This window comes from Fukomys damarensis, unplaced genomic scaffold (genome assembly GCF_012274545.1).
Source record: "Fukomys damarensis isolate Sample0158 unplaced genomic scaffold, DMR_v1.0_HiC HiC_scaffold_39, whole genome shotgun sequence".
NCBI classification, from domain to species: Eukaryota; Metazoa; Chordata; class Mammalia; order Rodentia; family Bathyergidae; genus Fukomys; species Fukomys damarensis.
The window spans coordinates 84,646,715-84,674,679 of NW_022900951.1; the positions used below are offsets into that span (position 1 = coordinate 84,646,715).

Consider the following 27,965-nt stretch of genomic DNA (forward strand, 5'->3'; position numbering starts at 1 on the left):
GAAGGGAGGGCAGGGACAAGGGGAAAAAATGAGAACCAAGACTTGTCATGTAGAGGTACAAGATCCCAACAATGAATGTAACTGTACTGTATCCCTAAAATGTACCAATAAACTCAATTAAAGCTGAAAAAAAAGATGTAAGTAAGAGTGTAGGTTTTGAATTATCAGGGACAGGAAACATAGTGTTTTATTTATTAAACTTTCTAAGGCAGGGTCCAAGTCGAGGACATTTTATTGGTGTGGGTGATGAGGGAGAAATGAAGAGGCTAGTAGTCATTTAGGCCATAGTTGACAATAGTTAATAGCATGAATATTATAAAAACTAGACATTCTATTTTTAATGGAAAAAAGAAACTTGTTCAAAGATCCTATTTGGTTACTGCTTAATTTTCACTCAAAATGCTGTCAAATTATGTTATTAGCATGATCAGCAACACCTAATGGATGCTTTCAATGTTCAGAAACTTTTTAGTAGGGCCAGGGATTTAGCTCAGTAGTGCTGTCACATGCCTCGCAAACTCAAGCACCAGAGCTCAATTCCTGGTACCAAAAAACAAACAAACAAACAAACAAAAAAGCAAACAAACAAAAAAAAGCTTTTTAGAAAAAATTTAGGTTGTGTGCTTTTGTGATGGCTATCCCTACAGGACAGTCTAGAGGAAAAATAGTGGAAGGAACTGATAACTGTACAAATTTGCTCAAAGTTCAAGATGCTTTAGAATGAAATTGATCCAGTACCCTAACAAACTTAATATATGTTACTCACTCTGTAAACTTCATAGGTAAGCTTTGGTCCTGCTCACATTTGGCCACTGTCCTAATTCTTCCCCATACTTAGGGAAGGAAGTATTGGGATGATTAATAGGTAAAAACTGCTACTCCCTCTCTTTTATGGTCCCATCATTTATGAAAAGAGTAGTTGAAATGGCTATGGTGTGACTCCCTTCTGCCTGTCTATTCCCATGTATCTTTAGAACCACCCCCACTCTTAGTCAAGCTCTTCATAACCTGTTGCTCTTCTAAGGCCCTGCCTTTATCAGTTACTCTTTCCAGGAATAAATTGTTTTCTGGATATCTCCATATTCAAGACAGATATATACTCTTGTATAGAATTAAGCTTTGTATAAGAAGGATCAAGAGAAAGTAAGCATCAATCCCTATTTCCAGGGTCTCATAGCCAGTAAGGGGAAGAATACTAATAGAAATAACTTCAACAGTAATAGTGGTAGGGCAGTGGTTATGATAACAATTGAGTACTTAATGTGTATTAAGCAACTTCACACATGATCTCATTTAGCTATTACAAAAATTTAATTAATTTAACAAAACAAATTAGATCAAGTTTCTTTCTTCTTACAGAAAAGTACATGAAAACTTGATCCATAAAAGAAGGTGAAGAATCAAAGGAATGATATCCTGGAAGGAAAGAAAACAAAGTTGTGTGTGTGTGTGTGTGTGTGTGTGTGTGTGTGTGTGTGTGTATGTGATAAAAGGGAATTGGTCACATGCTTGTAATCCTTGTTACTTGGGAAACTGAGGTAAGAAGATTGCAAGTTCAAGGTCAGCCTATGTAAGATAGTGAGACCCTGTCTCAAAAATAAAAATAAAAATAAAAACAGTTAGAAATGTAACATAGTATGAAGAGCATGAAGGCCGCGAGTTCAACACCCAGCGCAGAAGAAAAAGCAAGGGAACGAAAATCCATTTCCAATGCTGATGGCAGGCCAGGTAAGATGAAGATGGAGGAATGATCATTAGAATTATGTCACTGGTGATATTTCCAAGAAAGGAGTGATAGCAGTGTCAACCTGATTAAAATGGGTTCAAGAGAGAGAGGGAAAAATGAATATTTTGAGTATAAATAGCTACTCCAAGGTGTAATGATGTGAGGAGAGCAGAGAAATGGGATGGTTAACAGAAGTCACAAGAGGATTTAATAATACTAGTATCTAATAACTTTAGAGTACTTACTTTGTACTTTATACAGGTTAGCCTATGTAATTATCAAAACACATTCAAGTATCTTCCCCAAGGAATTAAACACACCATACCACAGTGGTACATGCCTATCCATGTTTATAGTAGCACAACTCATAATAGCTAGAACTTGGAAGTGGTCTATATGTTTTTTGTGGCTTAGATTTAGATGTCCCTCCAAAGCCTCTTACGCTCATAGGTGAGGCTTTTGGGAGGTGAGTGGATCATGGTGCAATACTAGATTAGTATATTGATTAGTTTAGCATAGTTGTGGGTATGGATGATAGACTTACTAAAGAGGGGAGACTCACCCTGGGTGTGGGTGCACCAACGAAAAGGCTTGTAGCCTAAATGGAATAAAAGGGGGATGAAGAAAGTCTGCTCTGTTTCCTGCTTGCCATGCCATGGACTGTTTCTTCTTTGTGATGCACCTCCACCAAACTGCCTTGGAGCCAGCTGACTATGAAGTGAAACCTCTACAAACTGTGAACCAAAATAAACCTCGCCTCACTTTTTCTGGTACTGGGGATAGAACTTGGGACCCTGCACTTGTTAGGCAGGTGGCTAAACCTTTTCTTTAACTGCAAGTGTTGTGTATTTTATCTGAGCAACACAAAAGTAACTAAGACAATGTCCACCAACAGGTGAATGTATAAAGAAAATGTGGTATTTATACATAATGGAGTACTCCTCTGCCTTTAAGAAGGATATATTTGAGTTACTTGTAGGGAAATGGATGCATCTCCAGACCATCATGTTAAGTGAAATAATTAGACACATACCTTAAATATCATGTAACTTGGCTTACATGAGAAACACAATGTATAAATTATTTTTAGAAAAAAAAGACAGACAATACAAAACAGAGAGATTATTTGCAAAGGAGAAAGAGGCCAAGAGATCAAGGGAAGAGAGAAGATGGGGAAGGGAAAAAGAATTTAGACACATTAAGTACATGCACCTACTTCCTAAGATGAATGTAGACATGTACTGCAAAAATGAACTAATAAAAAATCCTGAGAGATAGATACTATTACTTCTAAGTTTCAAATGAAGAAAGTGAATTTCAGAATGGTTAAGCCATTTGACAAATGCAGTTTCTCAACATTAGTGTTACTGACAGGGTAGGATAATTCTACATACTGTGCATTGTAGAATGTTTAGCGACATCCCTGTACCCTACCCACTAGATGCCAGTAGCATCCTACTACTTGTGACAGCCAAAAGTGTTTCCAGACAGGGCCAAGTGTTCCCTGGAGGTGGGGAACGCAGTATTGTTTCTAGTTGAAAATTGCTAGGTAAAGATTGCACATGTAGCAAATGATAGAGCCAGGGCTTAAAAGATTGATCTATTTGACTCAAAAATCTATACTTTTAACCACTTCCCTCATTTGTGCTACACAGATGGCAAGCAAGTTTTTTATCCTGCTTTGGGTACTTGTGAGTCTCTGGGAAGTAGAAAAAATATCTGCAACTAGAGTGAGAAGTTACACTCAATATTTTTTACTCATCTTCGAATGTGCATTCATGCTCAGTTTTCTGGATCAAGCTTGCATATTGGATCAACTTTCCTCCTCCCGCTTCCGCTTCATTTCCTTCCTCTCTTCCTCTTCCTTTTCTCTCAATCTCTCTGTTTCCATAACTCCTTTCACATACACATCCACCTTCATAATCAAGGAAAGGAGATTTTAACACTCCTGAGAGTTTAAGTCTCTTCTCCATGGTGGGCCTTGGTTTTCCCATATGTAAGATGAAGGGGTTGGACTAGGTATTGTCTGAGGTGCACATAACTGATATCTGTTATGTGAGTCTACTCTCTTTTTTTTCATGAGGTAAACATAAATATGATGGTGGTAGGAAAGGTGCAAGGACATTTGAGGATTTCCAGGTTGGGCGTTAAGGCAAAGTTCCCAGGTTCTGTTTGTTTTGTGTCGTTTTGCTTCTTCCCAATTGACTTGTCCCCTAACCAAGGGCTGCTGTAGTTTCAGGGGCAGGTGGGCACTGGAGGGACAGAAGGTCTACAGACTCAGTGGTTCGTAGCTGTGCTAGGAGCCTGGGCTGGCACGGGAATACTGTTATTTCAGCTCAGCTTCACTGCCGGGACCCCTTACCTCAGCAGCATTGACATTGACCCTAAAAGGTCACCTGAAACCCTTGGAGGGCGGACAGGTAATCCTGCTGGGCCGGCTGTGTGGGGAATGGGTGCCATGTTCAGGGCTTCTTGGGAGCAGAAATTTCTTGAGGATGATGTTGAAGAGCCCATACTAATCCCACAATGGGATCCTCTCAAGAATCTGGGAAACTAATACAGGAAAAGGCTCTATGGGGAGTGATCAAACTGTGGGCCAGTGGTGAGGCTGCCATTAGACTACCTGAAGGAGGAAAGGCTTTGGTTCCTTATTTTATGAGGTGGGTAGGGGTGGAGACAGGTTTCCATTCTGCGTTCAGAGCTCAGGCTTGGTTTGGACTTGATTTAAAATGTAAAACCTGGGGGAAGTTAATTTTTTGTTTTCATACATTGATTGATACCAGTTATTGGAGCAAGAGGTTCTGAATTCTGTTAATGAATTATACCAGGTTACTAAACTCTCTGTAACATGCCTCAAAGCTTGTTCATCTTAGACACTATAGAACTCTGTCTTTCTTCTCCTGAGTCTCTCTCTGGTTATTATCTGTGATACCTGTGTGGTTTGAAGGGGGTGGTCAATATTGATATCTGTGTGGAAATACAGGTTTAGGTACAGCCTTTAGTTTGTGGAGTGTACAAGTGGATTTGAAGAATAACATGTTGCTCTATATATGTGTGGCTTTTCTATGTATGCTTGTTTTCTCAATTATATTGAAAAGCCACATTTAACCTCTGGCCCCTTTCTTTCCTTGAGCTTTGTGAAGTTTTGAGGCTCTATGCTAACAGAAAAAGGGGCCCTGTCTGGGGAGCCTGTTTAGACCTGTCTCTTCCTTTTGTTTGCTTTCTTTTTGTGGGGAAACCTGGCTCCTGAACCTTGGTTACTATTCAGGGCCCCACAGCATGTTTCTCCACAGCTCCCTCTCTTGCTCATAGCTTTATTGGCATTCCCCCAGCACACATGGGAACGGGGCAGCTATCACTGACTCGTGTCAACTATGCAACAAAGCCCAACTAAAGCAGCGGAATGCCAAGTCACTATGAATGCTTGAACTAGTGAAGACATGTACAGGGACAGAGATTATGATTTCCTTGATGTGGACAATAACCAAGCATGCATATTAATTTCCCTGAGGGCTGAAGGAACAAGCATTACTTTTCTATGCATTTTCAAAAATGAAAGAGTAAAACTAAGCTTATAAAGTAGGAGATAAAATGTGTAAAAGCTTCCAGTGCAAAGCCAAGTGCCTAGCTGAGTCCATAATATGAGCTTGTCATGGTAATATCTACTAATTCACAATAGATACACGATTCTAAGGTACTTGGCTGATTTTTTTCACTGAGCAAGTTTCAAATATTTACAAAACAACAACTTCTTTCCTGACTCTTAAACTCAATGTTTCACTCAAAACCCCCACAACAAAAGTTGTCAAGTGGGAAACAGATAATCTTTCAGAAACTATTGAGTTGATCTTTCTCCTTAAGCACTGTGGGAAATGCAGGAGCTCTTATTGTCACACTAAAGAAATCATCATACAGTCCTACTGCTGTAATTAAGACAGGGTCATATCCATGATGAGGATTCCACTTAGTTTTGGAATGGATTCTTCTCAAGTGGGATCAGTAGGGACAAACCAATGAAGACACTGGTTTACAAGGAGTTAAAAAAATGTGAGGGAAAAGAACTAGCTCCATCTTTCAGTGAATTTAAAAAAACAACTAAAATGAAGACAAGGCTTCATTATCAACTCCCCAGTTCATATGATTGTTTGTGTGTGCATTCCAAAATAGAATCACTTAGATAAATATAACATCTTAGCAGCAGAAAATGCCAATCTTCCATTTGGTTTTGCTAGGGGATTTTGGACCTAACCCTTAAAAATAGAGAGCCTAGTATCTGCCTATCATGTCTCTCATTTCATTTGATCCTGCATAATTCTGAAAAATTAACCTTCCTAAAAACATTTTTGTCATAATATTTAAGGACAGAGTTTGTTTAATCATTCCAGACCATACCAGTCTCTCCTTTGAGGTTTTGTACTCTATCATTCAGACTTTTAGTCAGATGCAATGTCAGGGAATTAGGCATTACTGTGTGGGTCTCCCAAAGAAGACATTTATGCTTGTAGTATGTTTGCCTTCTCCCCCAGTGCCTACACTGATACTTAGACCCATGAATGCTTTCTTAAATGTTTGTCTAGTGGGATTAAATCTACCACAACACACCGAGAAAACTAAAATACAGAACCTCCATAGATTTTCAAGTAGAGATTGTCATTAAATAATTGGCCATTTGCTACATTTTAAAAATAAAATGAACAGATATTTGAAAAGATAACAGTGAGGCAAACTTCTGCAAAGTGGTACACACTTTCCCATAGATTTCTAATAGTGCATAAGAGAGATGTCATGCAATTAATAAAATTCTTGGAAGACTTCCATTAATGCAAGTTTTCATTCAAGGTAGACATCAAATGGCTTCCATAACATATACATGGCAATTTCATCTCCACATTTTTCTAACTGCATTGCAGTGAACTTCCATATATATTGTGGATAGCCTACATAAAGAGACACACCTGCCTTAGAGCAGTAAAAATTGAAATGATTCCTCACAAATCTTATCATCACAGATGAACATTAGGCTCTCCTAAAAGTTTGGAGTTCATTTAGTTACTCTTTAAAAAGAGAAATATTAGAAAAAAACCAAACAATGATGTAAACAGTTGCTGTACATACAGTCAGGAATTGCTACTCATTGGTAGAGAGGAAGAAAGGAAATTGATTTGTTAATATTTGGTCTATTGCTTACCATATTTTCTCCACTCTGGGTCTTCCTCCATTCACAACAACCCAACTGGAGCGAGTAACTGAAGGAGCTGAGCTGACTGGGAGCAAAAGTTTAAGGAGCCGTCTGTCATGGTGGCAAGAACATCGATGGAACCGAGTGATGGAATACTTGTTCCAGATCCTCAGTTATTTCAATTACAAGGGATATTTCTTGTAAGCTTTTAAATTTTTAAAGTGAGGGAAAGCATTCACAGGCATGCTGTGAAGGTCTTTTGTGACCTATGTTGAGTCACTTGAAGGCTAGATCCAACTTCCCAGGTTTCTGACTCCATGACTTAAAAGTTTATTTTGCTGTCTGCTTCTTCCAATACCTGAGATCCTTACTGCTTTGTTTTATGTGAAACTGGCAGGGTGAGGACCTAGAAGTGGTTGCATGACTTTTCTGTGTGGAAAGAGCAAGAGACCTGGTGACAGCTACGTTTCTCTTACGTAGCATGATTTTGTCTTTATTTGCTCTACTCCATCTATTTTAACTGTGGTCTAGGTCTAGGTCTAGGTCTAGGTCTCAGTCTCCAATTCTTTTTTATTGCACACTTTTCTCAGTTAAAAAAGCAATTTTGGGCATTGGGTTGCAGCTCAGTGGTAGAGCACTTGACTGGCACATATAAAGCCCAGGGCTCAATCTCCAGCACTGTAAGAAACAAAACATTTTTGGCATGTTTCATCGATATATGTATATTTATACAATAGAGTATTAGCAATTATATAAATCATACATATATCCTACTCTTTATATGGGTGTGTGTATGTATATAGCAGCAAAGCACCATAGATAGAAAATAGGAAAGGATGTAATAAAGATGAAATAAAGAGTATGTTAAATATCTTGTTAATTGTGATGAATTTATTGTTTTTTAGCTAATGTATGAAGGCACAATATACTTATACAAGATCTTTCATTATTATTATTATTATTATTATTATTATTATTATTTAAATCTTTCATTACCGAAAATGGATATAAATTCATATTTCATATAGATTTCTTGATTGTTCTTGAATTACAGTTTACTGTTGTCCTGATGTCAGGTATAATTAGATTGTCATGATTTTTACTTCATGGTGAAGCTAATGAAAAAAAATTATCCTCAGTGGAAATGTGAGTTCTTTCGTTTTCATGCACTTAGATTATTAGAATTACTTTTAATACATGAGTCATCTTTAATAACATGGGTTATTTTCAGGAATCTTCTTAATCCACTTTCCCATTTTGTGATGATTAAAACAGGTAATATAATCTCTAAATCCACTTAACTAGGTCAAAAATAGTAATATCTCTGTTACATAAAAAAGTGTTATATAAAACAAAGTGAAGGCCCACGAGTCACCTCTTCCATCTTGGGGAGCCTCTACTCTTTCCTCAGGATTCTATACAGAATAAATGCAGTAGGAAAACCAAGGATAGACCTGGTGAGCTTGGCAGTGTTGATACATGTGTCACATATTTGCAAAACTTAGTAGTAGTAATAATAGCTAATACAATTTTAACATAGCACTGTATGAACCAAACATTTCACTTTATCTAAATTAAATATTTTAGAAAATCTTAGTTTCTTCCTAGTTTTTCTCAATATAAGTCCAAATAAGTTCAATATTTTTTCTACACCCAATGAATTGATTTGAATGCTGGAACCCACCCCTCAACTTTGGAGACAACTACTCCAAGTTCTGAGATTGGGAATCTCTGGATTAGTGAGATAGTTTTATAAAACATCACAGCAACTCTTTCCTAACACCCTGAGGCTGAAGTTTTCATGTTTGCTGATAGCTGACAATGGGGACTGTAGCCCAAGATGGGTGATCCAGGATGCAATCTCAAGCAACTGAATGCAGGAGACAGAAACTTGGTGAAGGAAAATGGGAATAAGGGACATAGGTACAGAAATGTTGGAGCAAGGAGGGAAGTCTAGAGGGAGAAAGGAGGCCATGAAGGACTAGGGATGATAGAGAGCAAGGAGAAAAAACAAAAAGAAGTAAACATCCTTTAAGGGAGAAAGACGGCAGACTCTAGGAGAGAATATGCTCACTCATGCCTTGATATCCACCATCTCTGGCCTATAGATTATCAGTGCCAGCAGAGGAAAAAATGAAAGATGTACTTTGTACATGCAACTCCTCCTACTTATGCAGGGTGAACCTTTCTCCTTTTATCACAGAGGGATATGTGATTTATTCAAGTAATACAAGGACAAAGCAGTTCTTAACCTAAAAAGTTAGTTTATAAGCTAAAATTATAAGCAGAATGACTGATTCCTAGGCACGGTGGGGAAGATGTGTGGGGTTTCAGTGAAGAGGAATCTCTTTGACTCTTTAAATCACACAACTTTCATGTCAGGAACCTCCAACAACATCAGCTGTAAAGAAGCCACAGCATATGAATTGTCTCAGGCAGCTGCCAAGGCACCATGCAGAGAGTAGGACCCTGTCAAACATTACCCTTTGTTTGTCATTACAACACTAGAAAGCATGGTAAGATACTCTAGAGGGAGGAAATCATCAAAGCACAGTAACATGGTGTCTGACTTAGATTTCAGAGCTGGAGGGTCATTTGAGATCACATAGTCCAAAGTCCTAATTTCACTTATGGGTAAAATGAGATGCTGAGAGGGGACAACACCAGTCTGAAGTAATCCAGATGGCAAAGCTCAAGCATGACACTTAGGTTCCTGGAGAGCTAAAACAGTGCTCTTAACTCTATACTTGTGCATTTAGGTCCCTCAGCTCCTTGGCTTTTCTTTAGCAGAAGTCTTCCTTGCTAGTTTGAAAAATATACTCCATGAATACTTTAATATTCTAGTATGACCAAAGAAATGTTTAAATCAACTATGAACATCTGCTGAGGTATGACTGCATTTGATTCAGTGCAGAGACACTAACTTATAATAGTATCATCCATTATTGTGGACCTAAATGATCACATTTAAATACACAGGACTTTTCATTTTCTACCTCTCTCTCTCCTACTGCCTGCCTAGAGATTACTTCCCTCCTTCTCCTACAAGGAAAAGGAATGATGGAAATGCAAGATGATCAACGGTTTTGCAAAATGTTTGGTGGAAAGGGGAACAGAACTATAAAAATGAAACTTAGGGGTTACTTTTGATTCATAGTTATTCATGAATGTCTTCATATTGGAGGAAGGCCACATTGTTGGTAGTAAAACAAAAGCCAAAATAAAATATTTTGCCAAATATCTTGTATTGGTTAATACAGTAAGAAGCAAATGGGAAAAAGAAGATGTTTGAGTAAAAACTCAGGGGAGTTAGGGAGAACAGAATCTCAAAAACAAACTATAGAGACTATAGTGTACAAGCTTTATAGCTCACGAGATCTAAAACCAGCAAGGAAATGGCTACTTTAGCTCTTTGCTCTCTTTTGACATCATTGAGCCCTTCCTAGACGAGACTTCAACTGACTTCACAAGGACCTAACAGTTAATGTGGAGAGCAGGGCTGGAACTACACCTAGGTAAGATGTCTGTCAGTTGGTCAGTCTTCCACAGAACAGTTTGTGGTGCTTAGTCTTGCCATTTAGTCATTCATAAAATAGTTGTGAGCAGACAAGTGAATAGTTCAATTTAGCATGAGAAGAATGACCATAGGAGTATGCAATCTCAGCTTTGCAGATCATGGAAATCTTCACAAAAAGGTGGAGTTTTCAGTTTTAAGCAAGTTAGCAAAGAAATGGTTGAACTAGTGGATAGACAGCATACACAGAGTGACAAACAGATATAAAACCTGCACCACATCAAATAACATAACAGGTTCCGAGAACTGTACATAGTTCAATGCATGTTCTTTTTAAAAAATCATGTCTTATTTTCTGAAGAGAAGCAGGGTTTCTAGTGATGAGAGATAATGTTGGAGAGGTAGTCAAGAGCCAGGTCATGGAGGATGGTATATACTTCCTAGAGTAAAGATTTCCCTGTAAAGTCTTTGGGGGAGCCAATGAAGGATTTTAAAGTTTCAGGATGATGTTTGAGTTTTGAAAGATTAGGGCAGGAGAGTGCGAAATAGATGGGAAAGAGACAGAGAGATTAGATGCTGGGAGACCAGCCTAGCAGCCATTGTTGTAATTCAGGCAAGAAATGATATAGGCTTTTTTTCTTTGAAGTGAGGATGGAGAAAAGTGGATGAATTTGAACTTCATTCACTAGATAGTGAGATGGAAGTGATAGTGAGTAAGGGAAATAAGACAAAAATGGCTCCAATTTTCTGGCTTAAGGAACTGAATGCTTGGTGTGGTGCCATTTTCTGCTGAGATGGAGAAAACATACGTAGGACTTGGGAATGAACCAGTTTGACAAGGTTTGGTGGTTGAGTTCTTTATGAGACATGTTTGTATGGTGGCAATAAAAAACAATCTAAGCAAAAATATCTTGCAAGAAATTGCCAATACTGTACTGAAGCAAGCTTGAGCTAGAGCTACAGATTTCATATTTATCAATGTGTAGGTAGTGGTTGAAATTCTTGCAGTATTTGAAACCACCCTGGGACAGGCCAATGCAAGAAGAGGGATGATGACAGAACTCTAGTGGGATCCCAATCACACTAGGAAAAGAACAGAAGAGAATAGTATTATGAAATCCAAGAGAACAGAGAGTTTTAGTACAAAAGGAAGTGTCTTATGCAGCAGGGATTTCAAAGAAGACTTGAGAATCAAAAGTGTTCATTGGATTTGGCAGCAAGCAGGTTAATAGTGCATAGTGTCAGCAGTGAGGCAAGCCCACAGAAAGCTCAGGAATAAGTGGGAAATGAAGGCAAAAATCCTATGTGCAAATCCTATGGAAGCAAAGGGAGGAGGGGGTGAAGGGAGGGCAGGGGTAAGGGGAAAAAATGAGAACCAAGACCTGTCATGCAAAGGTACAAGATCCCAAAGATGAATGTAGTTGTACTGTATACCTAAAGTGTACCAATAAACTCAATGCAAAAAACAAATAAAACAAAAAATCCTATGGGAGCAAAGACCCAGCTACCCAAACAAGTCATGCGCAATAGTAACATTCACTTTGGAAAGCAGACAATAAGGACCTTGGTGTGTGTGGAAGTGGTTGATCAAAGCAGGAGTATGTGTGTGTGTGTTGTGGGGGAGGGTGTGCAAGGAGGAAGGCAAGATTTACACAGCAATTGTCTAATTCAGGAGAAAGTGGAAAAGCCTATCGTTGGTAGCCATGGCACTAGTCAGCTCATAGAAGGAACATTAGCTGTTTGCAGAAGGAAGATAAAAATGCAGGAGTGGTGATTAATGCATCTGGGCTCTGGAATTCATGAGGGATACATTTTGTGGCAGAGAAGCATCAGGATGCAGGCAGAAGATAATTAATTAAAAAACCCTTGAGCTTGGTTTCATACGAAATTCTTGCCTCACAAATCTTCAGGTTAGGACCTGGTTTCCCAAGCCATAAAGTGGGACAAACAGCTCTTACCTATACAGGAATCCAAATATTCCCTGATATTTTTATTATAATACTGTTGGATTATATGTATTAATGATCCTTTATATTCCACATATAATGAGGAGCTCCCCACACTGTATATAAACAGTAGAACACTGTTAAAACAGAAAAATGAACTATTATTGAGGAATACTAGGCTCAGAACAAAATAAACAACTCCTCTCCTTTTATCTCTAACTCCAGAAAAACATACACTGATGGAGTGTAATGCAGAAATAGCTTTCAAATCCATGAGGCAAAAAGGGAAGAGATGGAAATGTCAACCTAAAATGTTTTGTTCCATCAAATGGCAGGAAAAAAATAGAGCAGATAAGAGAGCAACTCAGAAATGTTTTTTTTTCCAGATAAAACCTACCCCCAAGAAAGAAACTAAACATTAAATATTAAATCTTAATCTAAATATGGGAGGGGAAATTATTAATATTGAGAGGTATATTATCATTTAAGGCTGCTATTCTCTTAAAGTAGGTTCAATAAAATTAAACTCACAGGCTAATGACCTTGGGCAAGTCATTCGACAGTTTTTTTTTTTTTTTTGCATACAGACAGTAACAGCCACCCCCTACCCCAGAAAGGGTGCACTGTGATGCTTTGGAAATGGTAAAGTGGTGTACTAGGCAAGAGCTTTTGCCAGAGGGGTATACCTTGGAGAAATCAGCTTGCAGTAGCTTCAGCCAAAAAGGGTTGGATTTCAGCTTGCATGAGTGCTAGGTGTTGTGTAAATGTCCTAGTCAGTTCACAAAGCCTTGGCAAAGGAAAAGTACACACTGCCTAGCAAGATATGTGCTTGATGTCTTCCCAAGGCAGGAGGTGGGCCTGCCAAGGACTGCAACATTGCTCAGCAGTGATCCAACCTTCCATTCCTCTCCCAGCTAAAGAGGAACAGCTTGAACTCCAAAGAGGGCTCTCTGCTAGGCTAAGGAAAACAGTCTCAAATCTTTATGACGTCTGCACACTAGAGGTACAGAGGGACTGTCCTGCAGGATCAATAATGTGGGGCCAGTTAAACAATCCTGTTCAGCTCTGGGAACCTAGGAGGGAAGGGAGAATGACTAAACAGGACCTGGTGGCATAGGTGGCATCAAACATCCATGTTTAGTTTGTCCCATGAACACTGGCCTCCTTATCTATTTGGAAAACAGGACATTCTTGCTTTTGACTCATAAAATACAGCTAGCTAAAGGTCAATAGCCTTGAGAAATATTCTCAGAAATTTAAGACTTCAGAAATAATTTTTAGGAGTTTTTAATTCTGTATAGTCTGTGTCTTTTAAACACCGAGGAAAAATAATCTGTCTAGTGACATTCCAGTTTTTCCTCCATTCCCTACCCCATCAGTCACTCAGATGTTTTCAAAAGAGAAGCCAGACTTGGGCTCCAGATGTTTGGAACCCAAAATAGTACATTTACTGCCATCCACCTTAAAAAATAAAAAAAAATTCAGGCTGCATTTAAAAAATGGAGTTCAGCGTAGCATGTTTGTCTTGTGTAGGGTTGATTTCAGTTCAGATATATAAGATTTTCTACTTTTAAAGGCTCTCTAAGTCAACAAACAGAATAGAGCTTGTTTTCATTTCCCTGGTTGTTAGATCTGATTAGTTATTTCCCATCCCACACCCCAGGTGCCACCAGGAAATATTCTGTAGTGTCAAATCTTAAATCTCATGTTTGCACTTGAGCTTGCAGGGTTGAAGTCAATAAGAATCACCATATAGGGCCGGGGATTTAGTGCAGTGGTTCTGCCACTTGTATTGCAAGCACAAGGAGCTGACTTCAATCTCAGGTACAAAAAAAAAGAATCACCATATAGGAAAATGTTTAGAGGTTATGTCCAGGAAATTTGCATAAAATATAAATTTCCAGTGAATTTGCAAAAGATGCTTAAACTCATACAAATGCAGGAAATTATAATTTTCACTCACTGTATTAGTAAAAATATGAAGTGTTGCTGTTAAGGGGTTAGAATTATGGACACTCACATACAGTGCTGATGAGTTGAAAGACACTTTGTGGGGTAATTTGATGGTATCTTTGAAAAGTAAAAATGTCTATTTAATAATTCTAATTCTCAGTATCTCAGTAGAGAGATAAGCACAAGGAGGCCTATTCAAATATTTTCACTGTAGCATTGCCATTTTATAAAACAGCAAAAATTCAGCTGCAACCAAAGTGCTCATCAGAAGGGAAATAGTTGAATTCAACTATAGGGTAGAGAAATGATCTTAAGGACATATTAAGTGGAAAAGGGGGCCTACTTACGATTTTACTTAGAAAATAAATATAAAACTCAGAAACTTCAGGCTTTATACATAGACTTTAGACTTCACAAATAAAATCCTATAAAAAGGACTTTAGGGAATAAGTCCAGCATATAACGATATTTTTGTGCGTATGTGTATGTATTTCTGATTATGCATAGAAAAAGACAAGAAAGACAATAGTGGAACTGAGGCAGACTTTTGCTTTGTCAATACTCCTTGCATGTTATTTAAGAATACACCCCATGTTACTATAGACTTACTTTTTTCTACAATTTTTTCTGGTTGTAGATCAGAGGTAAAGGCATGGGCCTTGGTGGCTACAGTAAACACAGCTTCCCTGGGAAGCAGTGCGTAAGTATACTAAATAGATGAGAAATCAAAAATCAAAGGATTCAGGTAATAGCCAGGAGTATGTAATCAATTTACCATGTGACCCTAGCAAGTACTTTTCCTTTTGAGTCTGTTTTTTCTTTTTCTACAATCAGCAGACAAGATGAGAGCTCACTAAGATGCCTCCCCTTTCTGATATTTTATGATTAATTTCATGTCTTTAATATATAATTGTTATGATCCTTTTTAATGAAGAGATGGGCTTTTTATTCTTTTCCTTCAAGTTCTGGCATAGTTTGACATTTCACTTAACTGCAAATGGAACATAATGAAAGAGAAAGTGGAGCGGTCACTGTGTTCTCTGCTTGGCTATGTTTTTTAAAGGTTTAGTTGTCCTATTTATGCTACTACTTTCCTTTAACAGCATTAAGGCAGGCTTGTTTGAATGTGATGAGAGTGCAAACACAGTGCTAGAAACTGGAAGATGTGACTTATACCTACTGTCCATAAATTCTGGAAATATTATACACACACACACACATATATTCTTAAACTCCATTGAATACTTTTTCTAAGTTATAATAAAAGTGCAGGTTTATTTAGTGAAAATCAGAGATGCAACTCACTTGGGGGCTATGCAAATACAAGGATCGATGGAAATTCTATGGAAATGTACTGTGTTCATTGCAATTTACATAACAATTTGAACTGCGCCTTGTTAATAAGGGATTATATATTAAATATGTTACAGTGTTTTAAAACTTATCCTATATTTTTGTGTAGCACCTCTAAGCCATTTTTATGTGCAGATGTTGATATTTGTGGACTTTATGGATACATCATACTCTTGATTCTGTCTCTAACAAGCAGGGTAATTTTGGACAAACTACATCCCAGTCTGTAGATAATAATTTGACCACCTGTTTGTCAGAATGGTAAGTAAAAACCAAGTGATACAAATGAGCTATGAAAATTCTTACATATCTACAAACATAACAATCTGGTTCTGCAAAATCTAACTGGCTTTTGGAAGTACACCAATGAAACTCTAGAGAACCTTGGCATTACGTCAATGAAGGAAACCTCTTCTTCATCCCTCAGAGATTGCTTAATCAGTCTAGTTCTGCCTATCATTAGTTGGCAAAGCTCCTTCCATCTGGTCCTCATCATTTTTCTTGTTTCATGAGGTCATAAGAGTAGGTTCTAAGCAGTTCAATTCTAAAATAAAAACAGATAATGGCCCCTGTAACTGTCTTTGAATAATGAAATTAGCAACTTACTCTAGCTCCCTTTTCAGGCAAGCATTTACAGCCTTGACTGCAGTCTTGGCCTGCACATGGCTTTACATAAGATTCTTTTTCTCCCTGTTGAAAGAAACAGAGGAAAAGTTAGATTGTATGAACCATGAAACATCATTGCCCCAAGGAACCTTTAGTCACACTCCTCTTAACCAAGTAAATTTAAAGTGGATTAATGATTTCACCTGATGGTGTCACTATTCAAAATAATTGAAAACTCATCTTCAGATACTATCCTTGTAGGACAGGTGCATTCCTTACTAAATAGCCAGTTTGGTAGCTGGTTTTGGAACTATGGTATAGATACTGCCTTACTGGTAGAAATTTCAGTCAAACAATGCAAGAGAATTTCTTTGCATGAGGTTGGTGTGAAAGCAGGTGTTCAGTGACTTATGGATTTGCATTCATTGAGAAAGCAGTAGTACTAACAGAGAATCTGGGAGAAATACAAATGCTAGAACTGCAGTAACAGATGAAAATGAGCACTGTACTCTGCTCTCATCTCCGAAGGCTCCATTTCCAGTACATAATTCAAATTTTACAGTGACACCTCTATGCCCTATTTGTCAGATACAAATTCTTCAAGTGCCATGGTCACCAGACTCTCCAATTTCATTTTCACTTCCTGTTCTTTAGGAATAGGTATAATGATGAAGATTACTAGCTGAATTTCCCCAAGGCCCTCACGTGAGCTGATGTTGTCCTATCTCACTTCCTCACTTTCTCCTTGTCTTGCTCAGCTTAGTCCACGGGTGAGTGTTCATTTAAAAAAGCATAACAAGCCACAGGATCCCGGCTTGGCTGTTATTTCTTCCTGTAATGTTCTTCTCCTGGGTTTTTGTTTGTTCGTTTGTTTTATTGCTGGCCACTTTTCATCATTTAGGTCTCAGGTTTATTCTTCATACTCAGGTCATTCTTGACCACTCAGCCTAGGGTAGTCTTCAGTTACTTCATATCCTTTGTTATCTTTTTATCATTTTTGTCTTTCCCCACCTGAATACAATGTACACTTAAGTAGAGACTATTTATCTTGTTCAACATTATGTCCCAAATGCCTTAACAGTGAATTATACCCAAGTAACATTTGACCCAGATCTAACTCTAAAGTCTTGACCTTAAAACTTTTATGTCTTAGTGCTTTTTGAGACCTCTCTATACCAGAGCCTCACCATAAGAACTCCAAAATTGAGGGAAAAATTATTCGGACCATATCCACACTGGGAAAAAGCAAAACATAAATTACTACTAATATCTCTAAGAAGAACTTTATCTCTGGGGTGGATTTAGTATCATCCAATATTTTGTTTAATGCTGGCCTTTTTTTCAATAAGGAAGGCATATTTATAAGCCACCCACACAATCATTCTTGCCTCTGTGTACTGTGTGCCTTTTCCTAATTCCCAGAGAGCAATGTGAATTTTTCAGATAGTTCTTTTTCTCTTTAGACATTTCTATAATACTGTACCACCACAACACCTTGATAATAAGGTAGTGATGGCAGAGCTCTGACAAAATATTGCTATTTTAGATTCCAAACTCCTTCCAGATATGAGATATTTTATCTCTCTTATATGCTTTTGACATACTAAGTGCTATTGTCTACGTCCTAGTCTGCCCTCCATTTTGCAGTATATAGGACAGACAAGATTTTCATAAGGATGAAATAAAGAGGTGCACTGGGAGGAGAATGCTGCAAGCTGGCACAGAAGAGGCAACAGAGTGAGCAACATTGAATTTAACTTTCATCTTTGCAATTGCTTTGCCTTACTTTTGTCTAATGGGATTATGGATTGTTTATATTTTTATCTATACTTTTCTGTATTTTCTAAGCAGTCTTTAACAAGCATGTATAATTCATAAGAAGAAAACATAGTACACATTATTAAATGATAAAAGCCATACCCTTCATGTGAGAGGACTCAACTGGTGTTGCTGAAGTTAAATTAGTATTTATGTGTAACTATAGCTTACTTCCAAACAGTTTCTGCTTGGCTACTCTCTAAAACTGGTATATAAAAAAATAATAAATGGGATTACAGGAAAAGAAATTAGTACCATGGCCCAAAAGTTTCCAGAGCTTTAGTATGGAGCAAGGATGCTAGAGGCAAGGATGCTGGATAAGACAGGGGCACATTCAAATTACAGGAACTGAACAAAAACATAAGAAGCAGAAACTAAGGTTTCTTAGGAACTGTTCAGAACAAGGAGGCATATAACTTCCATCTAACAGACAGGAAGCTACCGCTGTCCTCTGTTACTGAGGAAAGTAACCAGAGAAGCTCTATTGGCCACAGGCAATTTCCTGTAATGCCAGTCCTGGCAATTTTCCCAGGAGTCTTCAATTACACAGAGGTAGACAGGGTAAAGTGGTTTTAAGGTAACATGACCACACCAAGACCTAAGAAAACCTATGCTCTATCCTGACTTGTCTGGGGACATTCTGACCCCTGCTCAACCAAACTGCTTTACTCGACTCATTCCCATCTTAGAATACTCCTTCTTCTAGAAATCTAGTCCTCCATACATACATAGAAAATTAAAACTGAGAAGGCCTTGGAAGAATCATTTAATTAGTAGTTTTTAATTCTGTCACACCAGTTTATGATTTTTATTATAATGATTATTCTCCTTGCCATCTTGAAAAGACATTTATAGAAATAAGATGTAATAAAGATGTAAGCAATATTATGCTCTAATTATAAAAAGGATAATCATTTATAATGAAATAATATATATTGAAATACGCAATATTTGAAAGCTTATCCATGACTATATTAGAAGATGCAGTTGCTAAGTTTCATGGTGCATGACTGTAATCTCAGCTACTCAAGAGACTGAGGCAAGTTCAAGCTCAAGCCCAGGCAACATAGTGAAACAGTCTCTAAATAAAATAAGTGGGAGACTTAGCTCAGTACTACCTGGGTTCAATCCCTAGTACCACCAAAATAATAAAAATATTGATTAAAAAGATGTAATGAAGTAATCAGAGAACAACAGGTCTACAAAGAATCATCATGAATGTGTCAGCCTTCTGGTGCAGAATGGTTACTACTGGATTGTGGTATTGGTGACTAAAGTATAAGAAATGCATATTAGTGCAATAATTCTCTGAATGACAGATAATATATGATAAAGTTCTAGGGGTAAAAATGTTCACTCTTCTTTTTTTCACTTTGTAGATTTCATCAGAAACAACAACAATAACAAAAACAGGAAAAAATCATTTCACTATGTAGAAGTGGTTATGTTATAGACTCAGATAATTACAAATGGAGCAGACTAGTGAGGAACACCTACGTGCATGGGGACCTCACCAGCACCTGAGACTTCATTGGAGCAGACCGGCCAGCTGCATGGGAAGCACGCTAGCACCCCAGCCTTCATTGAGCCCACCGGTGAGCACTGGCCAGCTGCACAGGTGCCTCTGGAGCATATCCCCCCTCACCAGCGTTCTTGGACCTCCTGGTTGTGCTAGTTCCTCAATGAACACTGCAGAGGCCCAGGTGGTCATAAAGGCCAATTTACTGAGCTCCAGAAGATAGAATGGAAGTGAACAACTGCAATAAAGGCACATCGGACCCCCATAGTTGGTAAGTTTAAGGGATCACCACCTTCCATCACAATTTGGATTATCTTCAGGGAAAGGACAGAGGGAGCCTGTAGCAGAACATTGCAGAGTTCAACCCTGCAGGAGGTCAGGGAGCTCAACATGGGCCTTGCAGCCAGAATTTAGCCTGAATCTCAGGGTTCTGCCATCAGCTAGCTGAGACTAATGGACTTAGTTCTTTACATTACTGCCCATGTTGTCTGTTGTGACAGGAGAAATATAAAGTGAGAGAGGCTCTTCAAATTTTTTTTCTTCTTTGTTTTCCTCATATTTTTAATTTTTAGTTTTAAGATTTTATTTTTTCACATTTGACAAATTGTTTCTTTTTCTTTTTAAATATTTTTCCCTCTCAGTCTCTTGCTGCCCCTCATTATTCTTCATTTCCCTTTTTTGTTCCTTTTCCTGCCCTAATTCAGATTTCTTTTTTTGCTTTCTTCTCTCTTTTTCCTTCACTCAACTGTCATTAGTTTCACGGAGAAGTGAGTCCCTACTACTGTTAAGTTGTTCTATGCTTGTCTTTTCTCTTGCACTCTTCTTTCCTTCTTGTATTCAACAGTTTCCTAGAGTTTGAGTGATCGTCCTGTGTCCTCTAGCTTTACTTGAAACCTTCTCCTATTCTTCTACCTATCTGTTCCTCTCCTCCTAACTTCTGCTAAGTCCCCATCCTGAAGGGTAAAGTTGCTATATTTAAGAGTTTATTCACTATAGACATATTTGGGCTGCTCCTTGATTCTGATTTAATTCATGTGGTTTAAAGGGGATAGATTAATAACTACAACAAATGGTCAATTTCTAAGCTGTGCTTGATGCTATTGTGTTGCTAAATGTATCAATTGGGATAAAGGATTGTGGTTGATTTAATGAGCTGTCCTTTCTGATATTATGAAAATGAGAGTGTCTATGAGTCATTAGAGACTCAAAAACTAAAGGGCAGCTATATCAGGAAGGTCAAAGTAATAACTCAGGAATTAAACAAAGGACAGCACCAACAACAAAAATAAAAATGAGAAAAAGCTTAAGGAAGGCACAAATACAGACTTCTAGTTCACTAACAGCAAATTCTAGGAGAAATGAGGTGGAAAAGTCTGACAATCAACCACCAGGACACCCTGAATTCATAGCACAGGAAGTAACAAAACAGATCAATAAGACTGTAGAAAAATTCAAAACAGAAATAATTTCCCAGATAATTACTGAGATGGTGAGCACAATGAAAGACATTATTAGAGACTTTACAACAGAAACTGACAAAAAAATAGATGAGCTCAAGACCATGATTGAAGCCATGAATGGCCAGAATAGGAAAGAAATGGAAATCATAAACGCCCAAAATAGGAAGTAAATGGAATCCATGAAACAGATTCAAACAGATATCCAGGATATTAAAAACTCTATAGAAAGGATTTGCAGCAGGATAAATGAATGTGAAGATAGAATTCCAGATATGGAAGATAGGATTGCAGGCAGTGACTGTGAAAAGAGATCTCTTAAAAACAGTAAGGGATCATGAGAAATTGATCCAACAAGTCCTACATGGTGCAAAGAAGAATAACATAAGACTGATAGGAATCCATGAAATACCAGGAAAAAATACAAATGAATTTTAAAAGCTGTTCACAGAATTAATGACAGAAATCTTCCCAAATGGAGGGGAATAATTTGACATACAGATAAGTGAGGCATATAGGTCTCCAACTAGCCATGATAAAAATATATACATCTAGATAAAGATTTTGGGTAGCTATATAATAGACAAGATCCCAAAAGCCCAACAGAATAACATAATTGTACAAGAAATTAGAGAAAAGAAACAAATCACAAGCAAAGGAAATCAGAATCACAGCAGACTTTTCAACACAAACCCTTAGGTCAAGGAGACCCTGGAGTGAGGTGTTTTAAGCCCTAAGAGAAAACAACCTCCACCCTAGACTGATGCATCCTGCAAAACTATCTTTCAAAATTGATGGAAAAAGAAGATACTTCCATGAGAAAGAATACCTGAGAAACTTCATGAATACCAAACCAGCAAAACAAACAATTCCAAACAATATGCTAGAAAAAGACAATGACGGTCACAAATCCATGAGGCCCAATAGAGCAAATCAATTAGGCAAGGCAAGAAACTAAAGGGAGAGGGGGAAAATTAGAAAGAGCCAATAACAGGACAATAACATGACAAGGAAAGTCAGTACATATCAGCTATAACCATCAATGTCAATGGCCTCAATTCACCAATCAAGAGAAATAGACTGACAGAATGGATTAAGAAGCAAAATCCAAAACTATGTTGTATACAAGAAACATTCCTGTTTTGAAGAGAAACTCATAGACTGAAAGCTGAAAGGATGGAAAATAGTTCTGTATGCAACAGGAGCCCAGAAAAAGACAGCAGTAGCTATATTATTTTCAGAAAAAGTAAATTTCAAGCCAAACCTGATTAAGAGAGACAAAGAAGATCATTACATCCTTGTAAAGGGAACAATCCAAGAGGAAGAGATGACAATCATAAATATATATGCACCAAATATGAATGCCCCATCTACATAAAGCAAACATTGAAGAACATGAAAAACCAAATAAGTACTAATACAATTGTAGCTGGGGACGTAAATATTCCACTGTCACAAATAGACAGTTCATCTAGACAAAAAATCAACAATGAAACACTAGAACTGAACCAAACTTTTGAACAAATGGACTTCAAAGACATCTATAGAATGTTCCACCTCACAAAATCAGAATATGCATACTTTTCAGATATATAAGGGTCATTCTCCAAAATACATTATATACTAGTTCACAGAACATGTTTAAATAAATGCAAATAAATTGAAGCTATCCCATTTATATTATCAGATCATAGTGCAATTAAGCTGGAGATCAGTAGCATAAGAAACCGTAAGAATTTCACAAATACATGGAAATTGAACGACACTCTCCAGAACAATCAATGGGTTACAGAGGAAATTAGTCAGTTTTTAAAATAAATGATAATGCCAATACAACATACAGAAATTGATCGGACACAATGAAAGCAGTTCTACGTGGTAAATTCATAGCAGTGAGTGCCCACAATAGGGAAACAGAAAGAGCTCAAATAAACAAGCTAATGATGAATCTTAGGCTCCTAGGAAAAGAAGAGCAAGAAAAACCCAAATCTTGTACAAGGGAGGAAATTATAAAGATCAAATTAGAAATCAATGCAGTGGAAACTAAGAGAATGATACAAAAAAATCAATGAATAGAGTAATTGGTTTTTCAAAAGAATAAATAAAATCAATAAGCCCTTAGCCAACCTTGTCCAAAAAAATGAAAGAAAAGACCAAGATCTATTCAGTTAGGAATGAAAAAGATGAAGTCACAACAGATCCAGCAGAAATCCAGAGGATCATCAATAACTACTTCTAGAACCTGTACTGTAATAAAATGGAAAACACAGAAGAAATGAACAAATTTGTAGATACTTATGAATTACCAAAATTGAACAAAGAAGAAAAAAAATTCTAAATAGCCCAATTAAAATCAGTGAAACTGAAAATGTAATTAAAAGTTTACCAATGAAGAAAAGCCCATGGCCTGATGGATTCCCTGCTGAATTTTACAAGAAATTTAGAGAAGAATTATTGCCACTACTCTTTCAATTTTTCAGTGAAATTGAAAGGGAAGCAATACTTCGTAATTCATTCCTGCAATCAAGTGTTACTTTGATTCCCAAACCAGGGAAAGACACAACCAAAAAAGAGAACTACAGGCCAGTCTCCTTAATGAACATAGATGCAAAAATCTTCAATAAGGTACTGGCAAATAGGGTCCAGAGGGTCATCAAAAAGATGCTACACCCTAAGTCAGATTTATTCCACGTGTGCAAGGATGGTTCAAAATACGTACATCAATAAATGTAATATACTACATTAACAGAGTCAAGGACAAAAAACATGATCATCTCAATAGATGCAGAAAAAGCATTTGACAAAATTCAGTACCCATTGATGATGAAAACTCTGAAGAAAATTGGAATAGATGGTCTTTATCTCAACTTGATAAAGGCCACATGTGTAAAACAGCCAACTTCATACTAAATGGTCAAAAAATAAAAACCATCACACTAAAACCAGGAAGAAGACAAGGATGTCCACTCTCAGAACTCCTGTGCAATATAGTTCTGGAAACATTAGTGACAGCAATTAGATAAGAGAAAGAAATAAAAGCAATTAAGATAGGAGAGGAGGAAGTGAAACTATCATTATTGCTGATGACATGATACACTACATAGAATATCCAAAAAAATTCTGCCAAAGACTTCTAGACTTAATACATTCAGTAGAGTAGTTGGATACAAAGTCAACACTCAAAAATCAATAGCCTTCTTTACACAAATAACAGACTTAATGACAGAGATACAAGGGAAAAAATTCCTTTCATAATAGCCTCCAAAAAATGAAGTATTTAAGAAAGGAAGCAAAAGTCCTCTACACTGACAACTACAACACTCTGAAAAAAGAGATCAAAGAGTATATAAGAAAATGGAAAGACATCCCTTTTTCCTGGGTAGGAAGAACCAAGATAGTGAAAATGGTCATACTTCCAAAACTGTTATACAGATTAAACGCAATCCCAAATGAAATTCCAACAGTATGTTTCAGAGAATTAGGGAAAACAATCCAAAAATTAATTTGGAATCAGAAGAGACCTTGAATAGCTAAAGCAATTCTAGGAAACAGAGACATGGATGGAGGGGGCGTATCACAATCCCCAACTTGAAACTATACTATATGTACAAAGCCACTGTGATGAAAACAGCATGGTATTAGAAAATAAACAGACCCGAGGATCAATGGAGTAGATTAGAAGATGCAGAAAGAACCCCAGACATACTCTGCTACCTCATCTTTGACAAAGGAACCAACCATCCTCAGTGGAGGAAAGTTAGCCTCTTTAATAAATGGAGTTGGAAAAAGTGGATTTCAACCTACCAAATATTAAAACTAGACCCTTATCTTTCACCACATACTAAACTAAAATCCAAGTGCATTAAACATCTGAATATTAAAACAGAAACTGTAAACTTGCTGGAAGATAAGAAGAACTCTTAAAGATATTGGCACAGGAAAAGACTTTATGAACACATCATCAGTAGTTCGGGAACTAGTGCAAATAATTAGCATCTTTTTAAAAATCTTCAGTACTGCAAGAGGAAGCACCAACAGAGCTAAGAGACAACTTACAATGTGGGAAATTTTTTTTTCCAGCTGTTCCTCAGACAAAGGTCTACTATCTATAATATACAAAGAACTAAAAAATATAAATCAGACCCTCCAATGAAGACCTGATTCAAAAATGGGCATCTGAAATGAACAGACATTTCTCAGACAAAGAAGTAAAAGTAGCAGCAAATAAACATATGAAAAAATGCTCAACAACACTCCTCATTTGAGATTTGCAGATAAAAACAACAGTGAGATTGCACCTCACTCCAGAAAGAATGGCTGCTATCAAGAAATCAACCAATAACAAATGCCGGTGGGGTTGTGGGAAGAAAGCAACCCTTCTTCGTTGCTTGTTGAAGTGCAGACTGGTGCAACCACTGTGGAAATCAATATGGTAATCCCTTAGAGAACTAGGTGCACATTACAGTTACATTCATCACTGGGAACTTGTCCTTTTACATGACAGATCTTGGTTCTCATTTTTCCTATATCTTGCCCTCCCTTCACTCCCTCCTCCTTTCCCTATTTACAAAAACTATATTTCCATTTTTTCATTTTCTCATATTTTTTTCTTTTCCCTTAGTTCCTTTGGATTCTTTTGTGTGAAAAATAAAAAAGTAAATAATGATCAAAATGTATATTTGATTTTTTGTAATAGGATGAAAATGTCTAAAGGAGAAGGTGAATAGGGAGAGATAGGGGAAAGGTAAAAAGGGAAAACAAAATATGAGAAAAAACATGGAAATAAAATCTTTGTATACAGGGAGTGGTAGAGGGGGTGAAGAGAAGGCAGGGGATGTGGAAAAAAATAAGAACCAAGGTATGTCACGTAAAGTTACAAGACCCAATGATGAATGTAACTATTGTATTCCTAAAATTTACCAATGAATTTAATAAAGAAAAGAATAGTGGATAAGGTAACCCTCCCAATATTACATAGCTGATAAACACTGAATTGGAGTTTACTCCCATATCGGTTATTATTCAGAACACATGCTCTTACCTATTAAACAGCATTGCTTCTTCTTGGATTAATGTCTATTTTATAAGAGAAGCACAGCAATTTTTGATTTTCAAGAACATTTTTCACTGGATTAATTCATGTGGATATTAAAATTGGAGGGTTCACGAAACAGGGTAGGTAATTATTTTTTCAAAATTCTGATGACTTCCTGAGCTCTGCAATGGCAGTGGGGCATGGATAATTAGCAAAATTGATAAGAGGGCTGTACCCCTACTTATCCATGACATTGATTGTGTACCACATTTTGCATGAAGTTTATGTGAGATATTCATACTAGCTTCCACGTGTCTAGTGTTTAGAGTGTACCAAGCACTGTACTATGTCTTCATATGCATTATGCTATGTAATCCCCCAAATAATTATTTTAGTAGATGAGAAAGCTGAGGCTTGAGAGGTTATACATACAACTTGTATAGCAGTGTTCATAGCTGCGCTATTCACAGTAGCCAAAAGGAGGAAATAAACCAACTTTGTAGAATAGATGAACAAATAAACACAATGTAGTTAAGCCAACAGAGAAACATTATTCAGTGATACAAAAGAATGAAATTGCGATATGTACCTTAACATGCATGGATCTTGAAAGCATAATGCTAAATTCCAGGTGTGAAACACAAAAAGTCACATATTCTATGCTTCCATCTATATGAAATATTCAGAATAGAAAAATCCATAAAGACAAAAGATTAGCGTTTGCGGGGCTGGGGAGAGGATGGAAGGGGAAATAACTTCTTAATGGATTTCCATTTGGGTGGCAGAAAAAGTTCTGGGATTAGATAATGATGATGGCTACACAATATTGTGAATTTACTTAATGCTACTGAATTATACTCTTTAAAACAGTTTAAATGGGAAATTTTATGTTATGTGTACTTTACCATGAGAAGAATCAATCAAGCAAACAATAAATCAATCAATCCACTGTTGCCTAATTTTCCCCATGCTAAACTATGGGTTTTGGTCCTTAAATTATTACACGCAAATATTCTGGGTTTATTTCACTCTCTGCTTAACTCGTACTATCCCTTATGATATGATTTAGATCTAAAATGGCCCCCAAAGCCTCATGTGCTTGGAAGATGATTGGATTATTGGGGTCTTGCAGCAGACTTGCTGTTAGGTGGGGTTTAGTAGGAAGAGGTCAGTCACTGGGGCCTGGCCTGGAAGGGTCTATCTCCCTACCCAGCTCCTTCCTTCATTCTCTCTGCTTTCTGGCTATCATAATGTGAGGAGTTAGTTATTAATCTGCCATGTCCCTTACCCTGCCACCATGCTTTGGAGATAGCTGAGCATGCAAGGACTGAGACTGAAATGTGAGACAATATAAACCTTTCCTCCTTTATATGCAGGTGTCTGGTATTATGTCTCAGCAACAAGAAAATAATTAAGATACCTTCCTTATTCCTTCTTGGATGGAAAGTCGCCTGTCCCTTGCTCAGCAATTTAGATTTTGCCCACTTTTCATATTCCAGCTCATTTTTCCCTGATTATTTATTCTTTTCTGCCGCTAATCAAGAAATCCAGAATAATGGCCTAGATATTACCACTCTAGGTTATCTTTCCCAAAAAGGTAAAGACATCATAGTACAGTGATACATGCATATCCATTTTTTATTGATTTTATTGGTACATTTTAGGTATACAATTTAATGACATTCATCATTGAAGATTTGTACCTTTACATAATATACACACATATCCATTTTTATAGCAGCACAATGCATAATATTTAAATCCTGGAAGTGGCCTATATGTCCATCAACAATTGAATGGATAAAGAAAATGTGATACATATATATATATATATACATACATATATGCATATATCCATA

General features: G+C 37.2%; 1 protein-coding gene across 2 annotated transcripts in view; it reads right to left on the minus strand.

The window, feature by feature from the left end:
- Col4a6 (collagen type IV alpha 6 chain) overlaps nucleotides 1–27,965 on the minus strand; it is a 359,207-nt gene that overhangs the window by 198,589 nt on the left and 132,653 nt on the right. For both annotated transcript variants that reach the window (XM_010603052.2, XM_033760322.1), the window contains one exon: nucleotides 16,278–16,361. In XM_010603052.2, the coding sequence (XP_010601354.1) occupies nucleotides 16,278–16,361 (84 nt within the window). The remainder of the gene's footprint in view (nucleotides 1–16,277; nucleotides 16,362–27,965) is intronic.